General features: G+C 36.5%; 1 protein-coding gene across 2 annotated transcripts in view; it reads right to left on the bottom strand.

Moving 5' to 3' along the window:
* LOC139124777 (putative hydroxypyruvate isomerase) overlaps nt 1-13,772 on the bottom strand; it is a 315,395-nt gene that overhangs the window by 72,850 nt on the left and 228,773 nt on the right. For both annotated transcript variants that reach the window (XM_070690890.1, XM_070690889.1), the window contains exons 2-3: nt 9,063-9,174; nt 5,358-5,478 (exon numbers count right to left, since the gene is read on the bottom strand). In XM_070690890.1, coding sequence (XP_070546991.1) covers nt 5,358-5,468 — 111 coding nt within the window. In that variant the 5' untranslated portion in view covers nt 5,469-5,478; nt 9,063-9,174. The remainder of the gene's footprint in view (nt 1-5,357; nt 5,479-9,062; nt 9,175-13,772) is intronic.

The following is a 13,772-nucleotide window of genomic DNA, read 5'->3' as shown; positions in this document are numbered from 1 at the left end:
AAAGGTCACCGAGGTCACGTGACATTTTGAAAAAAAATAGTATTGCTAAGTTATCCCTATATACCAAAAAACAGACCTCTAGCTCTATTGGCTTGCTCAAAATTAGATATGTGCATAATTAATGAGGTACAATATGTGGCGTCATAAGCTGTCCCATCATACCATATACGAAGGGTGTAGCACTTGTGGTTACCGAGTTATGGACATATATATATATTTGAGGTCACCAAGGTCACCAAGGTCACGTGACATTTTGTCAAAATATCTGAGATATCTGCGTGAAAGGATGGACTCACGGATGGACTCATGGACGGACATGACCCAATCTATAAGCCCCCTGGACTTCATCCGTTGGGACTAAAAACTGTGTCACTGCATCCTTTTTCCAATATGAATACGATGAGAAACTAATTTTTTATTTTTCTCGGCCTTATACATGGGAGTCTATGGACTGCCTTATACATGGGAGTCTATGGACTGCCTTATACATGGGAGTCTATGGAGACGGCCTTATACATGGGAGTCTATGGAGGTGAAAACTAAAAAGTCCTCTAACACGACCAAATTTGATCGCATTGTGAAACAAATCGACGTGCATCTGTATGGGGTAGGGTACTATCCTTGTGCAAAGTTTGAAAGAAATTGACCTGGGCATCTCTGAGATATCTGCGTGAACGGACGGACGCACGGACGCACGCACGGACATGACCAAACCTATAAGTATGCAAATGACCTATTTATTAACTTGACACTGTCCAATGCTTCTAAGTATAATGAGATATATATCAGATCAATAAATGTTGCAAGTATCATCAAGTTTGGTGCAGGAATTTCAGAGTTATCTCATAATAACAAAAGTTCATTAAATATGCAAATGAGAAGGCAATTGATATGACACTCACAGTATCATCATAATGTTCTGAGATTGTCATCTGTGAAAAGTTTCATGAAATTTTGTGCAGTATTTCTTGATATATGTCTACACTGTCATTACCTTCTCCATAGGGAAACCATTGTACGGGAAAAAAACGATATTGCATAACTTCATTAATATGCAAGCCACACTAACCAAAATCTAATCAGTTCTTGCAAGTAGCATATGGTACCTGTGTACCAAATCTGACTTGAATCCGTTCAGGCGTTTTTGAGTTATCGTGTAAACAGACAGACAGACAGACACACACACACACACACACTAACACACACACACACACCACACGGACAGACAGACAGACATCGCTATGACAATAGCCCACGTGTTTACACATGTGAGCTAAAAATTGCTCAAAAATAGTAATTTTCCCAATTTTGTCATAATTTCAACAAATTAGAAGCGTAACACCCTCGCAAAGATCTAACCTAAATTTGAGAGCAATTGGGCAGGCAGTTTCAGAGAAGAAGAATTTTTACTGAAAATGAGAAAAATCACCAAAAAATTCAGTAGAAATACAAAATTCAGGATATCTTCACAATATTCATAAAACTGTATAAGGTTCACCTAAGGTACTTGCACACTAATTTTCAAAGCAATCAAAACAGCGGTTCTCGAGATATTAATTCTTGACCATTTTCACATTTTGTAAGCTCATTTGCATAATTTTGGCAATGCAGACTTCATTTGAATAAAATCCCATTTATAGCCCAAGATGCATCCGCACACCAAATACCAAGCTGAAATGTGCAGCGGTTTGCGTGTTTTTGATGTTGACGGACATACTGTACGTATATATACATACATACATACCGGTACATACATACATACATACATACATACATACATACATACATACATACATACAGACGCCATTGACTTCAGCTTATACGATAAACTCACATTGGTATAACCAAATGTGAGCTAAAAAAAATTAAAAAAAACTGGGCCTCAGTTGGTGACCACTACCTATTTGACTTACAGATTGATATATGGCGGGTGCCACATGTGGGGCAGGATGTGCTTACTATTTTGGAAACATCTGACATCACTTCTTGGTCTTTTGACCAGAGGTCCATATACCGGTATCTTTCTTTCATGAATTTTGACTTTGTTTGTGTACAGTACCGTTTATTTACTGTCTGTTCTGTCCTGTTTTGTTGTCTATGTTTACAACAATTGTATTACGAATTCTGACCTAGTGTTATCGGATTATGGATTGGTATGATTGCGATTATTTTAATCAGATTGGCCATTTCACTACTAGAAAATCAACATCTGTTCCACGTTTCACCATATTTGATGCAGCATTTCTGGACATATCAGCCTATTTATGAAAGTTCATCAAATGTGCAAATTAGCAATTAATTGACATGATACTTCTTAATGTCTTCACACAGTATCACTGTTGAGTGTTGAGATATCAACATCTGTACCAAGATTCATCAAATTTAATACAGTATTTCTAGACAAAGCACACTAATTAAGAGTTCTTAAAAAATTATGCAAATTAGCAATTAATTAACTTGACACTGCTAAGTGTCTTGCAGCAGTATTTCTAAACATATCACCCAAATTACAACCAGATATGAACTGTAAATGCTCACATGTTTCATTATATATTGCAGTTATGTGTAAATTTGAACCTTTGCCACATGTTTGCAACTTCATTGAAAGTATTATGATCAACATAATGAACATAATTCACCACAGATTAACTCTATAGGTCATTAAGTATTCAAATATGTAATTAGCTGAAAAAAATATTAATTTCTTTGACTGGTGTCATTGTATCACCACTTTATATAGCAATTGTAATTGTCTTTGGTCAAGTCCTCCAAACTATATATTCTAAATTTTGAAAGCTCATTAGATATGCAAACTATAAACTAGCTGACATGAAAACTTAAATGCAAAATGACTTCCAATATTGATATAACCTGGTATAATCATCAATGTACAAGCATGTTATGCCAATTTTGATCAAATAAATCCAAGTATATATCCCTAATTAGGAAAGTTCATTAAATACACAAATTAGGAATTGGCTGAAGCAAAAATGCTTAACGCCTTTCAACAAAGTTAGCCTACATAATAGTATCTGTAATGTACATAGCAAGTTTCATCAATTTTGGTCATGTAAATTCAAATATATATCCTTAATTTCAAAAATTCATTAAATATGCAAATTAGGAGCTGCATGAAGTAAAAATGCTTAATGACTTTCAATAATGTCTTATCATAGTATCTTTAATGTACATAGCAAGTTTCGTCAACTTTGGTCTTGTCAATACAGATAAATATCCCTGATATTGAAAGTTCATTAAATATGCAAATACGGAATTGGCTAAACTTCAAATGCTCAATGACTTTCAATTATGTTCTATCATAGTATCTTTAATGTACATAGCCAGTTTCATCAACTTTGGTCTCGTCAGTTCAGATAAATACCCCTAATTAGGAAAGTTCATAAAATATGCAAATTAGGAATTGGCTGATGTAAAATGCTTAGTGACATTTAATAATATTCTATCATAGTATCTTTAATGTACAAAGCAAGTTTCATCAATTTTGGTCATGTAACTTCAAATATATAGCCTTAATTTCAAAAGGTCATTAAATATGCAAATTAGGATTTGGATGAAGTAAAATGCTTAATGACTTTTCAAATCATAGTATCTTCAATATGCATACCAAGTTTCGTCAATTTTGATCGAGTAAATCCAGATGTATACTCCTAATTAGGAAATTTCATTAAACATGCAAATTAGTAATTATCTTTCATGTCACCCCTTAATATCTTTCAAAGCTGATATATCTTGGAGTGATCAACATTTGTAGCGAATCTCATCAAATTGTGTGCAGTCGTTGTCAATATACCGGGTATATCAGTTTTTTCTAAAATCATTAATTATGCAAATGAGCAAAAAGTAAGCAAACCACACCCACCAAAAACTAATCAGTTCTTGCCATTTGCAAACTGAATCTATGTACCAGATTTGATTCTGATCTGATGAGCCGTTTTTGAGATATTGAGTACACAGACAGACAGACAGACAGACAGACACAGACACACAGACAGACAGACATCGCTGCGACATATGCCCATGTGTGTCAACACGTGAGCAAAAAATTCATCAAAAATCCAAATTAGCAAGGAATTGACTCAATACTGATATATGTCTCTGTGTGCTATCATCTATGTGACCAACATCTGTACAAAGTTTCATCAAATTTGGCGCGGTCGCACCTGAAACAGAGCTCTTTCTCAAAATTACTAATTATGCATCACGTTTCCTGTATTGTACGGTACTTTGTTGTTGAACTTCCGTCGTCTCGCATCTGAGCTCAGAAAGACTCATTGCTTGTAGTCTTACTCATTGAGTCAGAGCCAAACACTGTTCTTCATTATATTTAAATAAGCTCATTTTATTCCTTAAAACATACAATTGATAATTTCATAAAACATGATAATTGGTAATTTTGAAAATTTCATATAAACTTTGCAAAGCAGAATTCTTTGAATGATGTTCAAAAATTGACAAAAATAACTCGTTCTCGGTAATCGCGGCTGAGTGTCACGATGTCCTGCTTGCACATCTAATAATTTTATGAATGAATGCTCACTCAAATTGATGTTATAGTAAGTACAAAATAAATACCTGGCATTAAAAACCCATAGTTTTTCCAATTTCCGCTTGATTCGCACAGAAAAGCCCTACGAGAGACGCTAATTATCTATAGGAGCAGCTTTGGCATGCTTGAAGTTTACATCGACATGTACAGCTGAGCGCTGTCAAGTCAGCTGTGACCAACGCACGACCGCATAACATAAGCGTATGAATTCTAGTAAAATACTCCCTCTCGTTTTTTCCTAGTAATTATCATTCATGAAAGTTTTATTCCCCCCTCGCCTATGGCTCGGAGGGATACGGCCGCTACATGGGGAATCACTCGTCCACAACGCAGCCAAAGTCGTTCAGAATACGGAGGGATTATACCAGTATATAATTATTACCTGATACATGGGACTGTGTCAGATGGTAACACAATCAAAGGCTTTTCTTTTTCACCAGTCAGTGACACATATTCATATTTTATAACAATATGAAATAAAATTCCTGGTTGGCAAAGGCATACTGGCTTGTTATGCGCCCTGTCCCATGTCTGGCTAAACAACCCAGGCCAATAGTCTAGCACAGCTAACTCGAAGCGCCTCCTACCTGGTGCCTAAGACCACAATGCATCATGTGTTAGATGATGTAATGGGACGTGGCACCCCCTAAAAATATGAAGTCAAAATTGTTACAAAGAGAAATCAAATCAAAAGAACTTGAATGAACACAACAGTTCCTGGGGGTCCTTTCAGACCCTCTGGTTCTAATGAAGATCATTCTTGATTTTGATTAAAAAATACTTGACTTACTTGTTGAAGTTTGTCTGCTGCATATTTCAAATTTTCAATGAATACTTGTTCCATTTCCTTTAGGATTATTTCTCTGTCTGAAGGATCATGGGAAGGAATCAATCCAGCCATCACATGTATTCTGAAATACAACAGAAACATATACAGAAAAATATTAATACTGTTGCTGATAGAAATTGAACTGGCACTACAATTGTCCATCCAAAAAAATATACAAGCTGCATTGTTTTAATTACTTCAGATCTGTATAATTTTTTAAAAGCCTACTACTGGGGCAGGGTTCCTCTTGATTACACAATTGCACAAATTGTGCATTTCGAGCCAATGTCTGCCCTGGAACAGTTACTGATAGCGACGAAATCCCCCACAAACACATCAACCAAAGATGTCCCCATATATGAGGGTGACGCAAGTGCAAATTGTAGTGACCTGTGAATTTGCTGTTGTTTCTTGTCACACTCCCTTGAAAAAAGACAAAATTTCACCTGACATTAAGCTTTCATGACATGCATATATGACGTGGCGTGTATGCATGGAAACGAAAAGCCAATGACGTAGTAGTGGTTCAGTAAATGTTCATGTTTTGATGGCAGTAAAGTCTGAAAGCAGAACTTGAAACACTGTATCAATGAGGTAACTATGGAAAATTTCAGCTTTAGCGATGTGTAGACATGCACGTTGCAGTGACGATTGATCTCCATCGCAATAATGAAAAACACAATCCTTTGATCAGCACATATTTTCATGGATTAACCCCCAAAATTTGGACTAAATCGTGCCATGGGAACAAATACATCAAAGTCTAAGTCTGGTAAACCTGTGCACAAATCGACATAAGATGGAGAGCAGCTAAGCACATCACAAGTTGACAAATATTATGATGTATATGTAAGTATGAGAGCTCCATGTGACACAGATGACGAAATTGAACTGGGTGACGATCGATATTGTAATACGTCCTTCCTAAGAAGGCAAAATCAACATTAACAGTGACTGCCCCCTAAAATGTCAGGTCTGCCCTCTAATTTTGATGAATGGAGTAGGAATTGCCCCTTTCAATGAACATGCAGAGAAAACATTGCTGGTGTTGACATTCACATATTATAATGTAAATATCTTAAACCTTATTTGCAGCTCTAGATTTCTTCTGTATTAATATTAAATCCAAATTAATCTTATACCCCAGCAATATGAAATGCTTCATCTCATAATGACTTTTACACATCTGACAGAAAACAACCCTAGGATCAAGATTATCATGTTTTAAAGCAATCCGACAAATACTTTGGGAGAAAATTATTTTTTGACAAAAAATGGGGAAAATTGCCCCAAAAATACAAATATGAAAATTTCACAACAATTTGAACATATCTGACGAAGGCCAACCCAAGGATCATACATACAAGTTTTAATGGCAATGGGATGAGAACTTTCAGAAAAGAAGATTTTTTTGAAAAAAAACAAAACGGGAAATCGCCCAAAAAATACAACTTTCAAAATTTCACCACAATTTGAAGAAATGTAACTAAAATCACTATAAAGAGCCTGCGTACCAACTTTCAAACAAATCTGGCCAGTGGTTACAGAGTTTTAGCAATTTGCAGGATTTTTCCTTTTTTTCCACTCATTTGCATATTTTTGACTTTGACATGTTCATTTCAACAAATTCAAATCTCCACCCCTGGATGTACCTGTCCACCAAATACTAAGATGGTAGGTGCTGCGGTTTAGGGGTTTTTAATATGGACAGACAAACATCCGCACATACTAACTAACACACATACATACCGGTACATACATACATACATACATACATACATGCATACATTCATACATACATACAGACAGACAGACAGATATGCATACATACATATTTTTAATTTTACAGCTTTACACCTCCAACAGCTGACCAACCTATCAATATCAGCTTGTTCAACTTGATACTACTGCTTATAATAATATAAACAAGAGTTAATTACATTCTAAAAGTAAACATGCCTTGCTTATCAAGATTACGTCATAAAAAAGCCAGTATATCTGTCAGATTATAAAGAATCTTCAGTTAGTTATCTTTATCAGTATTTTCATCCTATTAACCAAGCACTGTTTAATTCACAAATTAACATTGCAATTAAGTTCTGTTGAATAAGTTGAGCCTGTAGGTAACCAGAGAAAGCACACCGAAGAGACAAATGTTTGCAAGTTCAGAAGTTCAAGGTCATCAAAAGCAATATGAGGAATCATGTAACACTTTCATTGCACTGTTTACACAGATTGCATAATTGCTATAAATAGCACATGAGGAATCTTACAGCCCAGCTTTACCATAAAAACCCTATCACTTTGACCACTCTTTTAATTGACCACTCTATTTCTTCCTCAGAAACTAATTTTATCCTTAAAGTCGACCATAAATGGAAATTGGAATTTTCTTTATCTCTATTTATTTGACCCAACCTATCATGACAAACTGTTGTGAGCAATTTCCTTTAGATAACACACAGAGAACAATACATGACAGTACAGAATATGTCAAAGTTGGGATTCAGGAAAGTTTAATCATCCAAGATGGTAAGCATTGCACTATGAACTGTCAAAAAAGTTGAACTCTCTATATAATTCTACACTAAAATTATTTTGGCTTTGTTGATTTCCTAATTAATTCAATTATTTAAAATCATATTAATTATTTTTTTCTGGGTGAATTGATAGGGTTTATACAGTACAAGAGTTACATACAATGTAAGTCAAATTCAGTTAAAACTGTGGTTGGATACATGGCGGCTATCATGTATCAAACCACCCGTAACTGTCGGCGCAGCACAGCCAATTAAACAATAAACATTTTTAGAGATGTTTTTGCCAGTAGTATTCTCACTTGATATTCCCTTTTTCAAATAATTCCTTGCATGCAGTTTACTCTGTACTATTGATACTAACAGAGCAGTGAGCGCTGGTGTGCCACTGTGAACCATAGAGGGTCTACGTGTGAACACTGAAATTTGATCATTCGACAAGTTACGTTTGCCGTATCTTTACTCTTGAAATTCCCGTAAAAATCTTCGAATTTGTATTGATCATTTAAAGAATTTCAAGCTCAAAATGTAAAAAAATCAAAAGCGTTCCATGTTCAAGTTCTCTTCGTTTGGCTATCTATGACATGTTGCTGCGTATGTGTGGGCGATCGCAAGTAGAGTTTGAGTCCGCCGCCGTTCCTGTTACGTCATCCTTGATAAACAATAGTTTAGCCAACCAAAATAGAGGGTGTGGCGGCGTTGACTAATGAAAAGTGAAAGCTGATTTGATACCTCATTACAGTGATGTCAATGTTATATAACTCCGCAGGGTCGCCCTGAAGCTTTGACAGACAAGTAGTATGCACGACTAATCGTCGATTTTCTCGATAAATGATGCAAATAAAAGATAGAACATATGTAATAATAACAGAACCCCACGTCCTGTGAGTGCAAGCGCGCCGTACTAGCTGTATTTGCACGAGTGCTCGCTTTGCTCGTGAAAGGACTGCCGCCAATACACCGCAGCACTCGTGCAAATACCGCTAGTATGGCACGCTTGCACTCACAGGCCATGGGGTTCTGTCATATTATTATTATTTATCTCTACATTATGGTAATGTGTATAGGACAGATTATAACTAAAGAGACATCAGTCGCTGTCACTATTCTGATACAAAGAAAACCTCACCTGGTACAATGAAGACCTTTTGCATATTGAATTGATTTAGCTAGAGACTTCTTAAAGTCATCTTGTCTTCCTGGAAGAGCTGCTAAACCACGATCTCCAGCCAACCAATCACCTAGAACCAGAGACGAATGAATCAATGACAACATTGTGACAAATTGTCAAAGTGAACATGAATCAATGACTTTGCCATAGCCAATTCAATTTGTGGTACATGAGAAATCTGAAAAAAGTGAGTCTGGTGATGGTGTTGAAAGCCGCTGGAAAAATCTGCAAAAATATTCTAGCATGTGCACTTTCTTTTTAAGGTGTTTATCTATCTGATCTAAAAAATAAAAAGCTTGGCATGTTTCAGTAGTTACCCCTTTTCAAACACAAGATGAAAATAAAAGGAGGTCAAGCTGATGCTGTATCAAAGAAAGAACACATGTTTTCATAGCAAATGCAGTGAATACCACAAGAAAGAAATCACTGAGCTGCTGAGGATTTTCTTAGTGTGGAATTTGTACAACTTTAGAGTTTTTCCAAATGACAGGAATAGTTTCCATGTCAAGAGAAATTTGAAAGAAGTGTTGGAGGATCCCACTAAGCTGATCAGCAGAGAACTTAACCCTTTCACCACAATGGTTTGTCCCAAATCCATTGTTTTCTATGGTTAAGTTGGACCTGTACACAGGGAACTGGGGGTGAAAGCCCTAATAGCTGTGAATTTTATGCATGATTTTCATGATTTTATTTTCAAACCTAAGTTGGTTCATGTAGATGTACTGACTGAAGGATGTGTATAGAAGTATCACTGTTCACTGATATGGACCATGCCTACATGTTTTAAGAGGAAGAATAATAAACGGGTCCCCGCACCCATAAAATGGTGCTCATTATGGAAAAGTACAAAAAACAGTATTTCATGCTCATACACATAATCATACCAGAAACAAGCATGATGCCATTTACCGGAATTGACAACACACAGTGGCCAGCATTTTGTTGTTGTAATCTTTGTTTTCTCTGTCACATGATTAGTTTTTGAAAATGGTGGGAAATCTTAAACGATTGTAAAACGTTTAAATTTACATGCCACTTTTGACACTTATGACAGTGTTATACACCTTTTCAGTCTTTAATGGGTCTTATGGGTTTTGATGTACACTGGCATTATAATCTGCACATCTAAGGGAACCTTGATGGATTCATGACGGTTGGTCAGAAAAAAACCCTCATGGCCCCAACCATTGATGGATTCATGACGGTTGTAGTCAAAAGAATCCCTCACAGCTGCAACAAATGATGGTATCATGATGGTTGTAGTCAAAAGAAACCCCTCACGGCTGCAACCATTGATGGTATCATGACGGTTGTAGTCAAAAGAAATCCCTCACGGCTGCAACCATTGATGATATCATGACGGTTGTAGTCAAAAGAAACCCCTCATGGCTGCAACCATTTTATAAGTTCCTCTACTGTGGAATCAGACTGTGAAAATTGCATTCCTTTCTACAATAAGCCCTATCAACGGTCAAAATACTAATCATGTATAGTTAGAGGTTAGAGGTTATTACACCTAATATCACCTGTTTCTGTGTTGTATCAGCATAAGTATCATTTGTGCTGCGTCAGGCACGAGACAAAGTCAAGTATCTGACACAGCACAAATGACACGAATGCTGATACAACGCAAGGAACAGGTGATGTTGGTAATAACCAATTTATCATATACCCATGCCCAGAATTTTACTAATAGCGGTACTGTAGTACGAAAAAACGTCATCACACGCATGACATTGCTGTCATGCCACATGCTCACTACCTGTTTAGAGGTAGACAGTGCTGTGTGAACAGCAGAATGTTTGCTAGACCTCGTTTAATAAAATACAAGAAATTTAACAGAACAAGTCATCGTTGATGACACAGTCCCCACTTGTTAATGGGTGCTTTGATTACAGGTCCTCAGAGAGGATAGAGTCCTCTTCATTAGGTCTGTGATAAAAATACTTTTGAATAAATTAGCTTGATACATGTCTGAGTTGTAGTTCAGGACATGAAAAAATCATAATAAAATGGTCACATGGTGGCCATATTGGATCGAATCACAAAACAAATCAATGTGCATATGTATGACATAGGTCAATGTCCTTGTACCAACTTTGATTAAATCAGTTGAAATATGCCTGAGTTATGGCTTTGTATATGAAAAAATCATAACAAAATGGCCGCACAGCAGCCATATTGGATCGTATCACAAAACAAATTTACATGCATATGTATGATATATATTACCAATTTGGTCAATCTCCTTGTACCAACTTTGAATAAATTTGCTTGATACATGTCTGAGTTATGGTTCTGGACATGAAAAAACGTAATAAAATGGCCACACGGCGGCCATATTGGATTGTATCACAAAACAAGTCAATGTGCATGTGTATGACATAGGTCGATGTCCTTGTACCAAGTTTGAATAAAATTGGTTGAGATATGCCTGAGTTATGGCTCTGTACATGAAAAAATCGTAACAGAATGGCCACATGGCAGCCATATTGGATCGTATCACAAAACAAATTGATGCGCATAGCTATGACATTGGTCAATGTCCTTGTATCAACTTTGAATAAAATCTGTAGAAACATGCCTGAGTAATGGCTCTGTACATGAAAAAATCGTAATAAAATGGCCGCCTGGCAGCCATATTGGATTGTATCACAAAACAAATTGACGTGCATATGTATGACATAAGTCAATGTCCTTGTACCAATTTTGAATAAAATCGGTTGAGATATGCCTGAGTTATGGCTCTGATGTACATGAAAAAATCGTAACAAAATGGCCGCACGGCTGCCATATTGGATCGTATCACAAAAAGAATTGTCGTGCATATCTATGACATTGGTCAATGTCCTTGTACCAACTTTGAATAAAATCAGTTGAAACATGCCTGAATTATGGCTCTGTACATGAAAAAATCGTAATAAAAATGGCCGCCTGGCAGCCATATTGGATCGTATCACAAAACAAATCAACATGCATCTGTATGACATATGAAGTAATCCTTGTACCAAGTTTGAATAAAATTGCTTCAGGCATCTCTGAGATATCTGCGTGAACGGACGGACGGACGCAGGCACGCACGGACAGACGCACGGACGGACGCACGCACACACGCACGGACATGACCAAACCTATAATTCCCCCCGGACGGTGTCCGTGGGGACTAAAAACCATTTGAAACTTTACAAGACTCAACATGTTATTTCCATATTTAGCAACCCAAAATATCCATGTTCCTCTTAGCCCTTCAAATTTTTACATCGGCAACATCCATTCACAGACGGAAAGCGGCAGCCATTTTGTTTGTGTACCATGAAATTGCAAATGTATTTGGAAACCAATCCACAACCAATGATGTTTATCGTGCAGATCTCGACATTTAGCATGAAATATCACTGCTGAAATTTTACGGTAAATGTCACTAGGATGAAGCGATATGGGCATGGGTATATGATAATGTAGACTTTATTTGTTTTTTCCAAGATGCCTGCAGGAATGTCCACCCTCTGAATCACAGGCTGCTACTGGAGTACAATAGTAACGTTGTCGTTGGCAATCATCTAACCCCATCATCCATGTTTCATTTCTCAATTTTAGTGACAGTTGTGAAAATTATAGTCAGACAGATCAACATCAGTATGTTTTTCTTGTAACAAAAGATCAATTCATCAATTTTCACCATCAAATTATCAAAAATTACATGTACGACAGTACGTTCATGAGGAAAGATTTAAATCAGTACTGTATATCTGACACCCCAGGCTAAAATAATTAACAGACGGTAGCTGTAATATCTGTTGATATGTCGACTACCATCTTTTATTCTTCTCCCCCAAGTTCTTTGAGAAACACAGTATTTAGTTTATAAAGTCAGTCTGTACATTGCACTCAGTCTTGTATTTGTGAAAAATGAATTCTGGTCCAAACTAAAATTCCAATGTAAATAAAAAATGAGCCCTCTATGTATACTGTGTTGACAAGCTGAAAAGCAAGTGTTTCACCATGCTTCTGGGATTAGAACAAGAATTTATGTTGGAATAAAAAAAATAGTGGAAAATCATCAAAAGTTCTTTCTTTTGTGTATACTGAAAATTGTGGTGCATCTCGTGGCAACAATAGGTCTGATGAAGAGGTCAAATTACTGATTTTATTCTGCTCAGATGAAAGCATCTAATAAAGCTGAACCAAACATGCAGGGACAGCCATGTTTATCAAAAAAACAAGTCATTGTAAATGACAAAGTGCTTGCTTGGTTAATGAATTTTGAAACCATTGACAGAAATTATGGTGAAGTGACATTGGTCAACAGATATTTGGGAAATGGTGGAGAAAACGTTGTATTGATGTGTATGTGCAGTTGATGCCTGACGTATGAATGGAATTAGTTAAATTTGAGAAATAGTTGGGTGTGAGATCAATGGTTGCAATGTGGTTATACATGTATGAAGTCTGAGTATTGGTTTGTGATAAAGATGGATATGGGTGGACAGATGAAGAAGTCCCTCACATGGAATATCTATGAATTTTTCCAAATTGTGTACCTGGCAATGTATATCCCTTTTCCTGCCAGATAGTATCACTTTCCCATCAGCCAAGTCAGTAAAAAGCAGTATTGACCCAAAACATGACGTATTTTCACCCACTTGGCACGTATAGCATCTTTAGTCC

This window comes from Ptychodera flava (genome assembly GCF_041260155.1).
Source record: "Ptychodera flava strain L36383 chromosome 23 unlocalized genomic scaffold, AS_Pfla_20210202 Scaffold_24__1_contigs__length_23054250_pilon, whole genome shotgun sequence".
Lineage (NCBI taxonomy): Eukaryota > Metazoa > Hemichordata > Enteropneusta > Ptychoderidae > Ptychodera > Ptychodera flava.
The sequence above is the reverse complement of the archived record's forward strand: the minus strand, read 5'-3'. Positions and strand labels throughout refer to the sequence as shown.